General features: G+C 39.7%; 1 protein-coding gene and 1 pseudogene across 1 annotated transcript; one reads left to right on the top strand and one right to left on the bottom strand.

Annotated features, from left to right (window-relative positions):
• Nucleotides 1-6,507: 6,507 nt before the first annotated feature.
• On the top strand, nucleotides 6,508-10,003 carry LOC116750477 (UDP-N-acetylglucosamine--peptide N-acetylglucosaminyltransferase 110 kDa subunit-like). Its single transcript, XM_032625168.1, has one exon. The coding sequence runs from the start codon at nucleotides 6,508-6,510 to the stop codon at nucleotides 9,646-9,648; it is 3,141 nt and encodes a 1,046-aa protein (XP_032481059.1). The 3' UTR covers nucleotides 9,649-10,003.
• A 3,581-nt stretch (nucleotides 10,004-13,584) lies between these two features.
• On the bottom strand, nucleotides 13,585-14,280 carry LOC116740735 (annotated as a pseudogene).
• Between the last annotated feature and the right edge of the window lie 4,767 nt (nucleotides 14,281-19,047).

Raw genomic sequence — 19,047 nt, 5'->3', positions numbered from 1 at the left:
TAAAGAAGGAAAGATGTGTTTATCAAACATCCCAATAGTGAAGGTGTGTGAAAGCAACTTTTGAAAAAGTTAATCTGTCAGAGTTTAGCTGTATTATTACATTTTATTTCATTCATTGAAAATAAATAATTATCAATGAATCCTTTCTAGCTTTTCTAGTTTCCCAAAGTACCCTGTATTCACATTCTAAGAGGAAAAATGGTATTTTAAGTCACTGCTCTCCACCTTATATTATTTATAATCACTCCTCATGACCTCTTCCTTCAAAGAAACGTGATCCTGAGAAGTGTCCTTTGTTTGTCTTTGTGGAATAAGTGATGCGGATGCATCCTGGAGACCTGTGAGATGTTTAAGTTGTGGCATAATGAAACTAGGATGGAGAGATCTGGAAAGATTCGGAAAGGTGGTTGGTAGAGTGTGGCCAGATGTGGGAGAAGAGAGACATACAGAGAGAGGGAGAGGAAATTTTCAGAGGGAGAAAATGAAACAAATAAATAAGTTTTGTTGTGTGGTGTGGGATGCAAGCCTTTCTCTCCCCCTTTCCTTCACAATGTCTTTGTTAAAGACTGTGTTTTTCATTAGTTTTACTAAGATAGGATTTGCCGTTTTGTTTGGATACTGAGAATGGACCCATGGAAACAGTTACATTTGGGTTATCTCTGACTATCTTTAATGAAGAACATAAATATTGGCCACACTATCTATGCACATGCTATCACCATGCCTTTTTTGTTCTCTGTTCATATATCTAAGTCCTCTTCTTTCTTTAAGGTCAATCTCAGATCTCATCTGAAATGTACATTTATTGGTAGAGTCAACGCATAATGAACTGTCCCTTCTTTGTCCTCCTTAAGCTCTGATTATTTATAAAAACTCATTTTTGAACTTAGAAACTGTCCAATATGATATATTAGTTATTTCATCAGCATATGTTATATCCTCAACACAATTATACACTTCTGTGGGGCTGGGATCATACATTCTGTAATTTTTCTCAGTACTTACACTTACTTTGATAAAAAAGCGCATTCATTCATCTAAATATCATTTATTGAGTGTTAATTAAATATCTCAACTCAGTAAATATTGTTTGAATGAATGCACGCATGAATGAGGGAGTATGCAATAGGTAGCCTAATGTACCACCCAATGTGAAAAAAACAAAAACATAAACACAAAAGCAAGCCAAAAAGTGGACCAGGACTTTCTGTAAAATATCCTGCTTTCTGTTGGATGATGCCATGAAAATCAAGATGCTCCTGAAAGGTCTTAATAGCTGACCAAGAATAGTAAACAATTGAAATTCTCTCAGGCTTATTCAGCCCTATCACTGGACACATTTATAACTCTCAGGAATGTTATTAAAAGAAGAGATTAATAAAGCTTTTATAGATGAGTTGATAAATCTCTAAATATTTAAATCTTCATTTCCTCCTAGGTTTTCTCTATTTTGGGTTTCCAAAAGATTTCAATAAACCACAAGATAATTAAAAATTAGACATTATCTTTCTTATCTTCACATTTTTTTATGGTAAACACCTTTTTATTTTCTCCATAGTGCTTCCTAATTTCCACCAGTACAGTACTTAAGTGAATTTTGCTCTGGATGGTGGGATATGTAAGATGTAAATGAATTGTTTGTGTATGTTTTAGAATTCTTCAAAAAGGCCTGGCCATGGAAATGCATTGAATATTACTTAAATAACTAAAGTAACTTCCTCAGAATTATTATTCTATTCTGGTTAGGATACTATCTGCTCTGGTTTGTTAAAATTTCCCTTTAGAGTGGTTTTAATTTTGTTTCTGATAGGGTCCTAGGATTTATTGCCACACCCATCCTGCATCTGTTTTTCTTTGAATTACTCTCCTTGCAGTTTCTGACTCATACAGGGCTTTACAGGTTAGTGACAACCTGGCCATCACAACTCTGGGAAGGACAGGCCTACTTTTCAGAGGTGTTGATGTTTTCTGTACCTGAAGGTTTTCAAGAGATATCAATCTTCCTCACCACCTCCCTTGGCCCTCTTAATGGACTAAGCAGTTCCTCATGAAATTTCTGTAGGATATCTGTACCAACTTCTCAATATTGTTCCATCCTGAGTCTAAATTCCTGGCCTCAAGGTAATGTTAGATTTCTAGCTCCAGCCCCTATTTACATAAGGCCTATACTGAGGAACGGAACCCACAGACATCAGTCCGCTCTTATTTCTCTCGGGTTTAATTTCCCTGTTACTTTCTGAAACATGCAGGTGTTCCTTTCTTTCTTTTAATCTCAGGTATGTGCTTTTAACTTTTTCAAAATTGACCCAGAATTTACATGTGTCTCCAGTAAGAGTACATTAAATTGAGCTTAGTCTGCTATTCTACTGGCATGTTTGAGATCCAGATAATTTGCTACTTAACTGGATTCAATGACCTGTATATTTCAGGCATCTAAAACTCACCATGTTCCAAATTTCCCTCCTTATAGTTAGTAATTTTCTTGGGAATCTGGATGACATTAAATGGAATAAAGTTAGTGAGTGGCCCAGGAATGCCTGAAAGTTTGTTTGTCAGAGTGGCCAGGGAAAGTTAAGCAAGGAAGAAAAGCAAATGAAAAACAGAATCACATTATTATGGCTGAGTTTACTCCCAGGATTCCATGCAGAGCTCTCTGTAGAGCTGGGTTGGGTTATAACTTATGCCAGAGCTCTACGTGGGGCTGACACCATCTCATGCCAAGCTCTCAGTTCTGGGCTAACGTCATCTCTGGTCTGCTCTATGCAGTGGAAACTTTGGAGGAATGGCCAATATGTTCCGTGGTGTAGGAAGAGGGAAATTGTGAACGTGACTTTCTAAATTGTGGAGGAACTAACCACTGTAAATGTGCCTTGAACTATGTTGTTTAATTTGACCAGTCAGATCAATGACTTTCCCCTTGAATGAAATGCTGCTACGTATATAAGCAGAAAAACAAAACTGGTATAAGGAATAGATAGCTAGTGGGAAGCAGCTGCATAGCACAGGGAGATCAGCTCGGTGCTTTGTGACCACCTAAAGGGGTGCGATAGGGAAGGTGGGAGGGAGGGAGATGCAAGAGGGAAGAGATATGGGGACATATGTATATGTAACACTGATTTACTTTGTTATAAAGCAGAAACTAACACACCATTGTAAAGCAATTATACTCCAGTAAGCATGTTAAAAAAAAAACTGGTATAAGGAGATGGAGAGACTGGGAGTTTTATTTTCCCACCAATTAACTTTTCCTCTGACCATGACCTTCCCTTTGAGTCTCCTAGACCTTGGGGATGATCGCAACCCCTTGGGTAGGGTGGTGGCAACCCCATCTTCACTAGAACCTCTATAGTTAACTTTGATTTTTCCCACTCTGTCTATCCATTCCATGTATGCAGTCAGACATTTGATCTTGTACTTTTACTGACAAAATATGCTTGAATATAACCATTTCTTTTCAGTCCCATTGCTACTGCTACTGTCACTGCCTTAACTAGGGCTTTATCTTTAAGTTCTTTACATAAATATATAAATAAAGTATATAAATAAATAAAATATAATATTAATTCTGATGATTTTAAAGTCTTTTCTTGATAAAGACTTTTCCTGATAAAGATACACAATATCTTATATAAATATTTTTGTATTATCTGTTCTTTTCTTAGAATTTTAGTCATATGATTCTATCTCTTGGTTTGTCTATAACTTTTTGATTGAATACTGGCTACTTTATTTGGCTTTTTTTGTTTTTCTCAGTGGAAATGTTGTTTTGCTTCAAAATATTTTATTCTACCTGGAAGTAGCAAATCTTCAAATTACAATATTTTAAATGCATTCAAATATCAATACTATGGGTGTCACAAAATCTAGAAAAATGACATTTAAAAATTAACTACTGCCAGATGTGTCTCTATAAAACTTTTCCCCCACTCTTTTAGCTATGTATTCTTTAACTGCCTCCTCATATGACAGTTGATGTATTTTAGAAATAAAACTTTAAGAAATAAACTTTGTAGTTTATAGACATAGATTTCTATTAACATGGTTGATTAGAATTTGCTTTTAGTTATTAATAGTTTAGAAAAGTTTATTTCAGCTTCACAATTTATTATTGATAATGTCATATTAATTTTCATTGTTAACTTTGAGAAAACCTCTATGGATTACTTCCTCATGAATATTTAGTATTATAAATGCATTACTGATTTCAGTACTACTATAGGTTTGTGCATTACAGGAATTCTGATAAAATACTCATTCACACCATTCCATTACACACATTAGTGATGGAGTATATTCTTTTATTTATTTATTTTTGGCTGTGTTGGGTCTTCGTTGCTGTGCACAGCCTTTCTCTAGTTGCAGCGAGTGGGGGCTACTCTTTGTTGCGGTGTGCAGGCTTCTCATTGTGGTGGCTTTTCTTGTTGCAGAGCACGGGTTCTAGGCACGCAGGCTTCAGTAGTTGTGGCTCGCAGGCTCCGTAGTTGTGGCGCACGGGCTTAGTTGCTCCGCTGCAAGTGGGATCTTCCTGGACCAGGGCTCGAACCCGTGTCCCCTGCATTGGCAGGCGGCTTCTTAACCACTGCGCCATCAGGGAAGCCCCTGGAGTATATTCTTGACAGAAGAAAATTTCCGTTTTGACTAAGCATTGATGAAAACGGAATCTTTTTTTTTTTTTGTGGTACGCGGGACTGTCACTGCTGTGGCCTCTCCCATTGCGGAGCACAGTCTCCGGACATGCAGGCTCAGCGGCCGTGGCTCACGGACCCAGCCGCTCTGCGGCATGTGGGAACTTCCCGGACCAGGGCATGAACCTGTGTCCCCTGCATCGGCAGGCAGACTCTCAACCACTGCGCCACCAGGGAATCCCGAGAACTGAATCTTTGACTTGTCTTTCACATGCCTGATGACTGAAATCATTTTCCACAGAATAGCTTCTGGTTTTATACATTTCAGTTCTTTTTTTCTTCTTCAAACACACATGCTTTAAGAGCTGTGAAGTGCAAGACATGACTATATTGTAAGGTGGTTTTTGTCCTTATGCTTCTGTGTCTTGTGCTAGTTAAATCAGTAGAGTAGTCAGTAAGAGTACTGGAAGTTATTCCTGTAATGGGATAGTGTATAGTCAATTACATATGGTGATGTCTGAAAATCACATAATAGCCTCACTTGAAACATCTCCTTAGCCAGATTTCACAAAAAGCCTGTGGCCATTCCAATATGATCCAACATAGCGGAATATAATAGAAGGAAAATTGGCAAAGAAAGAGACGCTGGTCTTACCTGATGGAAGTTAAAATATCTCACTTTTTTTTTTTTTAAATAAATTCATATATTTGATTAAGAGGCATCGCATCTGTGTTTTTTTTTTTTTTTTTAGATGTTGGGGGTGGGAGTTTATTATTTAATTAATTAATTTTTGCTGTGTTGGGTCTTTGTTTCTGTGCGAGGGCTTTCTCTGGTTGTGGCAAGCGGGGGCCACTCTTCATCGCGGTGCACGGGCCTCTCACTATCGCGGCCTCTCCCGTTGCGGAGCACAGGCTCCAGACACGCAGGCTCAGTAGTTGTGCCCCACGGGCCCAGCCGCTCCGAGGCACGTGGGATCCTCCCAGACCAGGGCTTGAACCCGTGTCCCCTGCATCGGCAGGCGGACTCCCAACCACTGCGCCACCAGGGAAGCCCAAAATATCTCACTTTTGACAATTTTGCAAAAACCTATAATTACATGAACTAATTTCTAGGGTTCTTCGTAGGACCTAAAAAGGAGTTGTGGAACAAAAATAGAAGCTACTGTGATGAGAAGCCCGTGCACCACAACAAAGAGTAGCCCCCGCTCGCCGCAATTAGAGAAAACCCGCATGCAGCATTGAAGACCCAACGCAGACAAAATAAAAATAAATAAATAAATAAAAATAAATTTATTTTTAAAAAAGTAATACTCAGGTTTGAGGCATGAGAAATATGATGAGGAGAAATTAGCTAATGTTTTCAGAACTTTTTAAATATCAAACTCAGTCTCTAAGATTTTAGCATTATATACAATATCGGTTACTTATTAGTGGTTTGGGAAGGCCAATTTAAAATTTTCTGATCTTACCATATTGAAATTCATGGCCCTAATGTTTTCCACATTGACTATGTGAATAATGAAGAAAACTCAATCATGTATTTCATTTCCAACTGGACAGAAAACAAAATTTTAAAAAGTGTTTGGACTACTGACTTTTGATTTCTTCTAAGGCAAGTGTATAGGTAATTTTTATTCCCTTATTAGGAGAAAAATGGTGGAAGAGGGCAGGGTTAAGAATTAAGATTTCGAGAGCGTGAGAGGTAGATGGCCAACCAGAGTTCCTAAGGTTTGGTGCCTGTAACTGTTGCCGCCGCTTAAGCCTGCCAAAGCAGTGGTACGGCTGCTGCGCTCGTGTTTGCGACCTCTAGAAACATTCTTGCCAGTAGTGGCGGCAGCGGGACTCAATTACCCCCTTTTCTCACTCTCTCCAGAAGCTCCAGATGGCGTCTTCTGTGGGCAACGTGGCCGACAGCACAGAACCAACGAGACGTATGCTTTCCTTCCGAGGGTTAGCTGAGTTGGCACATCAGGAATATCAGGCAGGAGATTTTGAGGCAGCTGAGAGACACTGCATGCAGCTCTGGAGACAAGAGCCAGACAATACTGGAGTACTTTTATTACTTTCATCTCTACACTTCCAGTGTCGAAGGCTGGACAGATCTGCCCACTTTAGTACTCTGGCAATTAAACAGAACCCTCTTCTGGCAGAAGCCTATTCGAATTTGGGGAATGTGTACAAGGAAAGAGGGCAGTTGCAGGAAGCAGTTGAGCATTACCGGCATGCATTGCATCTCAAACGAGACTTCATCGATGGTTATATTAACCTGGCAGCCGCTTTGGTAGCAGCAGGCGACATGGAAGGGGCAGTACAAGCTTACGTCTCTGCCCTTCAGTACAATCCTGATTTGTACTGTGTTTGCAGTGACCTAGGGGACCTGCTCAAAGCCCTGGGTCGCTTGGAAGAAGCCAAGGCATGTTATGTGAAAGCAATTGAGACGCAACCGAACTTTGCAGTAGCTTGGAGTAATCTTGGCTGTGTTTTCAATGCACAAGGGGAGATTTGGCTTGCAATTCATCACTTTGAAAAGGCTGTTAACCTTGACCCCAATTTTCTGGATGCTTATATCAATTTAGGAAATGTCTTGAAAGAGGCACGGATTTTTGACAGAGCTGTGGCAGCTTACCTTCGTGCCATAAGCTTGAGTCCAAATCATGCAGTGGTACATGGCAACCTGGCTGGTGTATACTATGCGCAAGGCCTGATGGATCTGGCAATAGACACCTACAGGCGAGCTATTGAATTGCAACCACATTTCCCTGATGCTTACTGCAACCTAGCCAACGCTCTCAAAGAGAAGGGCAGTGTTGCCGAAGCAGAAGACTGTTATAAGACAGCTCTCTGGCTGTGTCCCACCCATGCAGACACTCTGAATAACCTAGCCAATATCAACCGAGACCAGGGAAACATTGAAGAGGCAGTTCGCTTGTATTGTAAAGCATTAGAAGTCTTCCCAGAGTTTGCTGCTGCCCATTCAAATTTAGCAAGTGTATTGCAACAGCAGGGAAAACTGCAGGAAGCTCTGATGCATTATAAGGAGGCTGTTCGAATCAGTCCTACCTTTGCTGACGCCTACTGTAACATGGGAAACACTCTAAAGGAGATGCAGGATGTTCAGGGAGCCTTGCAGTGTTATACTCGTGCCATTCAGATCAACCCTGCATTTGCCGATGCCCACAGCAGTCTGGCTTCCATTCACAAGGATTCAGGGAATATTCCAGAAGCAATTGCTTCTTATCGCACTGCTCTGAAGCTTAAACCTGATTTTCCAGACGCTTATTGTAATTTGGCTCATTGCCTGCAGATTGTCTGTGATTGGACAGACTATGATGAGCGAATGAAGAAGTTGGTCAGCATCGTGGCTGACCAGCTGGAGAAGAATAGGTTGCCTTCTGTGCAGCCTCATCATAGTATGCTCTATCCTCTTTCTCATTGCTTCAGGAAGGCTATTGCTGAGAGCCATGGGAACCTCTGCTTGGATAAGATAAATGTCCTTCATAAACCACCGTACGAACATCCAAAAGACTTGAAGCTCAGTGATGGTCGACTGTGTGTAGGATACGTGAGTTCTGACTTTGGGAATCATCCTACTTCTCATCTTATGCAGTCTATTCCAGGCATGCACAATCCTGATAAATTTGAGGTATTCTGTTATGCCCTGAGCCCAGATGATGGCACAAACTTCCGAGCGAAGGTGATGGCAGAAGCCCATCATTTCATTGATCTTTCTCAGATTCCATGCAATGGGAAAGCAGCTGATCGCATCCATCAAGATGGTATACACATCCTTGTAAATATGAATGGTTATACCAGGGGTGCTCGAAATGAACTCTTTGCTCTCAGGCCAGCTCCTATTCAGGCAATGTGGCTGGGCTACCCTGGGACCAGTGGTGTGCTTTTCATGGATTATATCATCACTGATCAGGAAACTTCACCTGCTGAAGTTGCTGAGCAGTATTCTGAGAAACTGGCTTATATGCCCCATACTTTCTTTATTGGTGATCATGCTAATATGTTCCCTCACCTGAAGAAGAAAGCAGTCATCGATTTTAAGTCCAATGGGCACATTTATGACAATCGGATTGTGCTGAATGGCATCGACCTCAAAGCATTTCTTGATAGTCTCCCAGATGTGCAAATTGTCAAGATGAAGTGTCCTGATAGAGGGCACAACGCAGAAAGCAGTAATACAGCTCTTAATATGCCTGTCATTGCAATGAATACTATTGGAGAAGCAGTTATTGAAATGATTAACAGAAGACAAATTCAGATAACAATTAATGGATTCAGTATTAGCAATGGGCTGGCAACTACCCAGATCAACGTTAAGGCTGCCACTGGAGAGGAGGTTCCCCGTACCATTATTGTAACCACACGTTCTCAGTACGGGTTACCGGAAGATGCCATCGTGTACTGTAACTTCAATCAGTTATATAAAATTGACCCATCTACTTTGCAGATGTGGGCAAATATTCTGAAGCGTGTTCCCAATAGTGTACTGTGGCTGTTGCGTTTTCCAGCAGTAGGAGAACCTAATATTCAACAGTACGCACAAAATATGGGCCTTCCCCAGAACCGTATCATTTTTTCACCTGTTGCTCCTAAAGAGGAACATGTTCGGAGAGGCCAGCTGGCTGATGTCTGCTTGGACACTCCACTCTGTAATGGACACACCACAGGGATGGATGTCCTTTGGTCAGGGACACCCATGGTGACTATGCCAGGAGAGACTCTTGCTTCCCGAGTTGCAGCTTCCCAGCTCACTTGTTTAGGCTGTCTTGAGCTTATTGCTAAAAATAGACAAGAATATGAAGACATAGCTGTGAAACTGGGAACTGATCTAGAATACCTGAAGAAAGTTCGTGGCAAAGTCTGGAAGCAGAGAACATCTAGCCCTCTATTCAACACCAAACAATACACAATGGACCTAGAGCGGCTCTATCTACAGATGTGGGAGCATTATGCAGCTGGCAACAAACCTGATCACATGATTAAGCCTGTTGAAGTCACTGAGTCGGCCTAAATAATGACTGTGTGCACAGGAGAATTACCCCTGTACCTGAGCCTCAACCTTCTGAGGGAAAGGCAACTACTTTCTCCTTATCTGTACAATACCATGTTGCAGATGGGTGACAGACAATGATAAGAAATAGCACAGCCAGACTTGCTTCCTGCATGATCATGACAGGGAGAGATACAAGAGATGGGAAACTGCTGTTCCACAAGGAGTCTCCATAGAATTTTGCAGCAGCCCGGTGTCTGGAAGGTCTGGAAGGTAAGTCTGGAAGGTCTGATCTCCCTTGGTCTTCCATGGGATGGATGGTTAGTGTGGAAGGGAGATAGAGATTGCCCAGCCGTTTTGTGATTATCATGGATTGGTTGAGTCTTCTGAATTAAATTTTTTCTTTATATTTTGGGTATTGGGGCTTTTTAAAATGTTTGGTTTTAGATATTTTTATTCATGTCAAGTGTATATGATTCTCTTGAGATAAGGTTTTAAGCTAAAATATTCCTTGTTTTAGTTTCTGAACTCTACAGATATGGGGACTTTGCTGGTGTAGTCTTTTTATAGGTTTTATAAACCACTTGAGCCTATATCAGTCATTTTAGTGTCTGACATAATGTTTGGAACTATCAGTGCTTTGTTGGTTTATAGATGATGGCTTAAATTCTTTTTCTGGTCCGTTTCCTTCTTCCCTTCCCCCCACTTTAAAAATTCTCCTGTAACTTGGCTAACAAAAAACCAAGTCTGATTCAAAACCTCCCAGAGTGTTTCTCTTAAACGCATCATCTGGTGCCAAATGAAAATTCTTAGGAGTGATTATTAATTCTGAAGGGCACAGTTGTGGTACTGTCACTGATGATAATAATGATGGATTTTGGCCCAGAGTTTTGACCTATTTCACCAGTGTTTTACCGTTGACTGCCCCTCTATGCTGCTTCCAAAAGTGATAGTGTGTGATAAGATTTTTACTTTCATTTCTAAAGTTTGGTTTTTTTTAAGTGAGTCCTGTTCTTCCTTTTTCTTTCAGCAGAAATGAAATCCCAGGTAAGTATAAGTATTCAAATATTTGATCAGTAAGTCACAGTTACCTCCAGTACATTAAATAACTTTCATCAAAAAACAGTTATAGGTAAAAAGCTCTGAAGGACCAGCTATGTATATGATAATTATGTTTCAGACCTTCTAGGGTATTATATGTAATAACTTGTCTTCTGGACGTGGTGTTGAAGTCTTTATGGATTCAGCTTCAGTAGTAGCGAACTGCACTGCTACTTGGTTTGGAGTACAAATTAGACTTTAGCCCTCCTGGAGGTTGAGTTTTTGGTATTGAAAACCATAGGAATGAAATTATTGTATTTCAACAAAGGATCGAGGGCTTGGGGCTTAAACAAGCCAACATATGAATATATGTTTTTGTCTTGCTCTACTGCACATATGCTGTCTACTAACAGATATTTTGCCTGCTAGTAGTGTTCTAGATTATGTCTTTTCAAAGCGCTGAGGCAGTGCACCTATTCTGTAGTTGCAGCTGATGCCTGAATGTATCCTAGCTGACAAATTATTGATTAATAAGAACTTGAATTTCTGAAAAATTTGTACTGTTAACCAGAACCTGAGCAAGGAGTCTCAGGTTTTGAAGTTCACCAAACTACTTAATGTGGAATAGGATAATAGACTTCCAATGCCCTCAAGGCTGTGACCTTGCAGCCATTTTACATAGCACATCATCCTCCTATAGGGATGAACCTTTCCCTGGCCCGAAAAGTAGCAGCTGTGTTGAAGCTTTGCTTATTGTAGCAGGCTTTTGTTTCCAGGTAACATGTCTGTGGAAGACATAATTCTGAATAGAGATGTGGATATTACTGGAAACTAATTGTTTTTTCTATTATACTCTGCTTTATCAAAAAAGTAAAAGATTTAAATTGTGCTACAGAAGTTCAGATGTTGTCTTGCAATCTTTAAACTATAAATGAATGAGTTGCCCTTAAAAAAAAAAAAAGAATTAAGCAGTTAAGCTGTTGGTCCCACATCAGGCAAATTATCCTTATACCTCCTGTCAATATTGTTAAGAGAGACTGTTATTTTATTAATCCTTATGATCCCGTGATTCCTTCTTTCATGTTTCAGGGCACAGCAGGTGAGAGTGGATTTGTTAAGCTGGGTGGGTTTATCCTTCTTTTATGCGTTCATTCAATTTTATGTTCATTTACTTATTGTACACACATGGCAATAGAAGCTGCTAAAGCAATCACTGCTATTCTGCAAAACAACAAGGCACAGAAGCAGATGTCTTATTTCTGAGATTTCTCCCCCCAGGATTATTTATGATTAAAGATCCTTTCCCCCCACTCCCTGGAGAGGACAAGGGGCTGCTCGCTGGAGGTTTTTTAATGACTTGGGGAAAGGCTCAAATATCCCCCCCATTATGGTAATCCACCCCAGGGGCAAACCACACAAGAATATTATGAATGTATTTCATTTTTCTATCCTTGCAAAGGTAATACTCAGCTCATTAGAATATGAAAACTATACTGTCAAATTTCAGAATTACATGGATGAAGAAAATCACCAAAGTGGCATCATATCATGTGTGTTAGAATTGTATTTACTATATTGACTATATTAACTATGTTGTGTTAACAATATATTGTATAACTATATATTGAAAAGGCAAAATGCTGTAACTTATTTCAGAGAAAATAATTATGTTGGCAAACCCCAAATTGTACATTGTAGACGGGTCCTAGGAAAAGAAGATTTAATTCATAGTGGACAAGAGGTTAGCTTCTGTTTTCAGCCATGTGTTATTTCAAGAAATTACACATCATGAATAATACAGGATATAAGAGGAATAGTCTAAAGACGGAAAAGCACATTTTGATTAGGAAAGAGAATTTAAGACTTAAGTCTTTTTTTTTTAAGGAAAACTGCCTTATTACTATGAGATAAGAAAATTGTTTCCTTCTTTTCTTCCTTGCTTTCTTCTTCTTTTTTTAACCTTTTTTTATTTTGGATATTTGACCTCTAAGCTGAGATGACTGGAAATGCCTCCTCTGGGCATCAACCTTTTTGAAAGACTTTTTCCCCCTCCCTAAGGGCTATTTGTCTCTTGGAGGCATTGTCTACATTATTCACCAGGAGGCAAACATTTGTCCTTTCACTAAATGCTGACACCTCCTGATAAGAGGGAAGCTGCAAAGTAGAAGAATTGAAGGTCAATATGTTGATATTGGTCTCAAGCGCATTGATGTACATTTGTGTATTGGGGAAGGGGAGTGAAGCTTGAGAGTGAGCCAGTGGGGAGGGGTAAATATTTTGTAATGCTGTCTACCTATGGGCTTATAAAGTTTACAGCTGCATTAGGAGGACAAGCATTACCATTAGCATGAAAAGTAGGGCAGACCTCAGTTGCAAAAGCCTTTTACACATAGGGCAATACGTAAATGATCCACCTTATTGCATTCACCCACTCACCCTCCCCTGTTCACGCTAATTGGAAATTTCAATCCATTTCAGAGAAGTAACACAACTATCAATCATTTTCCCTGGCACGAATCTTCCAGGAGGAAGAAAATGGAATACACCTAGCAACAGAGCTCACGCACTAGCCCATGTGTCTTAGATTTAATATCTGATCACTAGCTGGATTGAAGCCAAGAGGTAGTTCACACAGTTGCTGCACATTAGAATCACCTGGGGAACTCTGAGACCTCCCCGTGCCCAGGCTCCTCCGTAGACCTACTGAATCAAAATCTCTGGGGCTGGGACCCAGACACCAATGTTTTTCTTAAAAGCTCTTTAGGTAATTCATACGAGCAGCAAAGCTTGAGAACCAGCACAATAACGGGAACAAACTTATTTCACACAGATGAAGTGGGGCAATTCATATGTTAAAAGAACATGAATATATATATATTTATTTATTTATTTATTACTCTTTATTCTGTTTGTGTTTCAAATAGGCTTTTTTTGTTTTCTTCTGCAAAAAGCGTTGTCTCCATTTGGTCCAAGGCTTGGGAGAACTGCTCCAGGGCAGTTACAAAGCTGCCTAGTGGCTGCAGAGCGGGGCTTCAGGCAGAAGCTCTGATGCCAGAGGGGCTCCTCAGAGGCCGCTGGACTTCGGAGACTCCTGTTTGTGCTCGAGGCTGAGCCTTTCAAAGAGATACTCGCCCAGCACAGCCTGCGGACCAGCCAGCCTGCAGAGGTTGGTCAGGTGGTCGCCCATCTTCTTGATGAGGTTCACCTGCTCCTCCAGGAAGCGGCTCTCCAGGAAGTCACAGAGGTGGGAGTCTGCGCGGGCGGAACCCAGGGCGCGCAGATCCGATAGTGCCTGGTTCAGGTTCTTCTCCCTAAGAATGGCGGCTTCCACAGCGTCCTGGGTTTTACCCCACTCATCTTGAGAAGGCTTCCGCGTATCCTGGAAGAGGGCGCGGTCGCAGCACTGGTTTTGCATTTTCAAGAGACGCTGGGCACCCTCACACTTCTCCTCAGCCAGTTGGCGAAAAATGTGGCCCACACTGTCCAGAATCTCATTGTTGCTGTCGAAATAGAAGCTCAGAGAGAGGTAAGTGTCCACAGATGCATGTTGAACAGGCGGTGGACGGCGGCCTCCACCTCGATGGAATAATTCCGACGAACCTGGGAATTCATGGTTGATCAGTGATAAGGAGCTAGTCTCAAAAAAACGGTGTTGGTCTGTCCTGGAGGCTGAGGATAGCTGAGTGGCTGATTCCAAAGGTTGCGACAGGAAGAAAGGTTGAAGGGTGGTCGGGGGCTGGAGCAAGGAGCGTCCCTGGGTCTGTTCATTCCAAACACTGTTGAAGCAAAAGACAGATCTGCAGGACCGCCGAGCGCACTGCCTCAAATAGGCTTTGATATAAATGAACAAGAAGTCCAAGAAAGGACAAAACTTACCCTTCCCCCCACCAAAATAGCTGGCGATACTAGAATCTAGATCTGGGAAGGGATTCTTCCATTACTTTCTTAACATTCCAAGCCACTAGAGCAGTAGTTCTCAACGTATGGTCACCTTGTAACCAAGCAGTACCCTATGGGGCCTTCCTAGGACAGACCCATCGCCCATATCCTCTGCTGTAGTTCCTCTCTGAAGTACTCAGATAATAGTATCTCAGGCATATTTCTTGAGTTTTCAGATGCTAAAAACCACCACCCAATGGAAGAAATTAACTCCTTGATGATCACGAGCACGTAGCCCCCAGACCTTCTGGCACCTAAGGATGGATAATGTTACCTGCCCTGTGGCCTCCACATCAACCAATCAGAGGATTGTGCACGAGCTGATCACATTCCCTGGGACGTCCCTCCCTCACCTGGTCTTTAAAAATGCTTTGCTGAAATCCTCTGGAGATTTCAGGGGTTTTTGGAACACGGGCCACCCCTCTCCTTGCTCGATCCTGCAATAAACCTTTCTCTGCTCCAGACTCCAACTTTTAGGTTTGTTTGGCCTCACTGTGCTTCAGACACACGAACCTGCATTCGGTAACAACCTGACCAGCTTTACCAGCGTCCCCTAATAATGTGTCAGATATTCAAGTTTTAGGGCCCTGTCCCAGCCCTATGGAATTAGCAACTCTGGTGGGGCTCAGTGATCTCTGTTATAACAGGCCCTCCAGATGATTTTTATTCGCATTAAATGAAATGAAAATATCTGCATTGTCAGCTGGCCAAAGTGTCCACCAGCAGGTGAAGGGGAGTGGTGCCTGGAAAAGATAGGGACCAGCCAAGGCAAGTACAGCAGCATTTGCCGTGGTAGTAATGGAGAATGCCTTTTCTCCACTGGTTGGCACAGACTAGGATCTGGGAGCAGTGGCAGGGTTATTTAGGATGCTTTACATTTCAATGTAGAGTGACCGCTGTCCTGGTTTGCCAGGGACTTCCCCTGTGTGAGCACTTAAAATCTCATCCTGGCAAACCCCTTAGCCCTGGGTTTGAAAAACGTAGGGAATAACATGAAATTTAGGGGAAACATGATCTAGGTTTTGGGCAAGTCACAAGTGCTAATTAAAGCTAAACAAGTATGGACAACATCTAGGGTTCTTTAGCCCTTTGCGGGGAGGTAAATCTGATTGGGTGAAAGGACTTATTGTTAAGAGATCTTTGTAGAAACATCCCCTTCTGCTTAGTTCGCTGGTTCTCAGTTCTGGCTAGACACTGGCATCGTCTGAGGAGATTTAAAATGATTTTATTGGTCTACGATGACCAGCCGTCAGTGTGAGGGTTTTTAAAAGTGCTTCAGATGATTCTAATGTGCAACCAAATTTAGGTGCCACTGCTTAAGCTTTTGAACCGCTGCTGCATATTTTCACCTCATCTTCCTATGAGAATATCCAACTGTAGTTGAGGTTTTGTTTTTTTTTTTCTTTTTTAACTGTCTTATTATAAGATTTACTGTCTTAAATAAGATTGAATGTACAGAAAATCCTGCTAGTCCTTCTGGTATAGCTGGATACTTAGTATAATATTGTTAACATATATACCATTTAAGTATTGTGACTGGCCTTTTTTAAATTAACATATGCGTTGAATTAGTACAATCTCTTGAAGTTGTCATGTTGGGGAGCTATACCTCCAATCTGCTGCCATTGCTGAATATCTGGACACCTCTTATTAGGAATTGCTTTTAAAAATCTTTAGGGATTAAAACTAAGATTGCTGTATTATTTGTACTGCGACCACAAAAACCTCACAAAGTTACCCCGCTCTACCTTCTACCCTCATCTCTAACCCTTGGCAACTTCTAATCTGTTCTCCATCTCCACAGTTTTGTTATTTTAAGAATAATATGCAAACATAATCATGAATTACTTAATCTTTGGAGATTGGCTTTTTAAAAATTTTCCCTCGGCATCGTTCCCTTGAAGTTCATTTCAATTTTTGCATATATTAATAATTTGTTCCTTTTTGTTGCTCGGTAGTATTCTATCATAAGATTTTATCACAATTTGTTTCAACATTCATCCATTGAAAGACATTTGGGTAGTTGCCAGTTTTTGGCTATTATAAATAAAACTGCTATGAACATTTATGTGTAAGTTTCTGTGGGAACTTAATTAAGTTTTTGTTTCTTTTGGATAAATGCTCAAGAGTACAAGTACTGCATTGTAGGGTGAATCTACTTTTAGGATTAAAAGAGACTGTCAAGCTGTTTCTCAGAGTGGCTAAACCATTTTATTTTCCCACCAGTGATGTGATATAATTTTTCTACGTACTCGCCAGCATTTGATGTTGTCACTATACTTTAATTTTAGTTGTTCTCTGACATCTCATTATGGTCTTAATTTGCATTTCCCTAATGGCTAATGATGTTGAGCATCTTTTCATGTGCTTCTTTGCCATGTGTATATTCTCTTCCATGAAATGTCTGTTCCTGTCTTCTGCCTATTTTCTAGTTGGATTTTTTAAAGTTGTTTGGAGAGTTCTTTGTATATTATAGATACAAGTCATTTGTCTCATATGGGATTTTCAAATATGTTTTCCCATTGTGCAATTTGAGTTTTCATCCACTTAAAAGGATCTTCTATGAAGCATTTTTAACTCATTTTGATGAGATCCAATTTATCAGTTTTTGCTTTTATTGATCATACTTTTGGTGTCAAGTCCAAGAATTATTCACCTAGTTCTAGATGCCAAAGATTTTCTGCTATTTTTTTTTCTAAAAATGTCCTGCTTCTACATTTAAGATTATGATCCACTTTGATTTAATTTTTGTGTAAGGTGTGGAGGTTTAGGTTAAGGTTCATTTTTTGTTTGTTTGTTTTTGTCGAGGGATGTCCAACTGTTTCAGTACCATTTTTTGAAGTCTATTCTTCCTTGATAGCTTTTGCACTGCTGTCAAAAACAAGTTAAATGTATTTATGTCAGTCTATTTCTGGGTTCTCTATTCCATTCCATTGATCTGTGTATCTACCCTCCCTCATTACTGCAAAATCTTGAAATTGAGTAGATTAATTCCTCCCATTTTAATCCTTTACAAATTGTTTTAGCTATTCTTCAGCCTCTTCTTACCATATAAATCTTAGAATAAGCTTGTCTATATCCACAAAAACCTTGAGGGCATTTTAAGAGTAATTGTGTTAAGCCTCTTAACTTGGGGAGAATTGACATCTTTATTATGTTGTGTTTTCTAATCCATGAACAAGGTATGTCTCCCTATTTGTTTGGGACTTTAAAATTTTTCTTCATCAGCATTTTGTAATTTTCAGTATAGAGGTCCTATAGATGTCTTATTGGGCTTATATTTAAGTATTTACTTAGGTCAGTTGTAAATGACATCACATATTTTTATTTAAGCTTTTACACATTTGTTATTAATATATAATTTGATAAAATTGTGTTGATCTTGTACTCTAAAACATTTACAAACTAATATTTCTCAAGCTTTTTGTGGATTCCTTGGTATTTTCTCCATTTAGATTATCATCTCATCTTCAGATACAGTTTTACTTTTCCTTATCCAATATAATAGGATATATTACTATTCAACATTCAGTAGGATATGTTCCTTCCTATTCAACATAGTAGGAATAGTCCTTTTATCTTTTAAATAAACTTTTTAAAAATTTAACTTTTAAATTTATTTATTTATTTTTGCTTTATTTTCTTACTAGAACCTCCAGTAATATATTTAATAAAAGTGGTGAGAGCAGATATCGGTGCCTTGTTTCTGATCTTACAGAGAAAGCATCCAGTCTTTCACAGTTAAATATAATGTCAGTATAGGTTGTTTGTAGATCCTCTTTATGAGTTTCAGTATGTTCCTTTTCTATTCCTAGTTGCTTGGGGTTCTTTTTCTTCTTATTTTAAAATCATGAATGGGATTGGATTTTGTCAAATGCTTTCTCTGCATTAATGGATAGGATCACATGACTTTTCCCCCTTAATCTATTAGATATGGTGGATTACTTACACTGTTTGATTTTCAAATATTAAACCAACTTTGCATAACTGGAATAAATACCACTTGGTCATGGTATATTATTCTTTTTATATATTTCTGAATTTAATTTGCTAATATCTGGCTGAGGATTTTTACAGCCAATTTCATAAAACATATTGGTCTGTAGTTTTCTTCTTTCTATACTATCCCTGTCTGGTTTTGGTATCAAGGTAATACTGGCTTCATAAAATTAATTAGGAACTGTTCCCTCTACTTCTATTTCTTATCAAATCATGTAAAGTTGGTGTTAATTCTTTAAGTCTTGGGTAAAAGTGAAACATCTAAGCCTGAATATTTCTTTTGGGAGTTTTTAAATGAAAAATCCGTGTTTCTAATGGTTACAGGAAAATTGAGATTATCTATTTCATCTTGGCTGAGTTTTGGTAGTTTTGGGTGTAGAAGCATTGGTCCATTTCATCTACATTTTTGAATTTATAGTGTAGACTTGTTCATAATAACTT

Source organism: Phocoena sinus, chromosome 1, assembly GCF_008692025.1.
Source record: "Phocoena sinus isolate mPhoSin1 chromosome 1, mPhoSin1.pri, whole genome shotgun sequence".
In the NCBI taxonomy this organism is placed as follows: Eukaryota; Metazoa; Chordata; class Mammalia; order Artiodactyla; family Phocoenidae; genus Phocoena; species Phocoena sinus.
The sequence above is the reverse complement of the archived record's forward strand: the minus strand, read 5'-3'. Positions and strand labels throughout refer to the sequence as shown.

Bases quoted from the DNA above. Each gene is read 5' to 3' on its own strand.
- LOC116750477 (XM_032625168.1), top strand. From the start codon at position 6,508: ATGGCGTCTTCTGTGGGCAACGTGGCCGACAGCACAGAACCAACGAGA.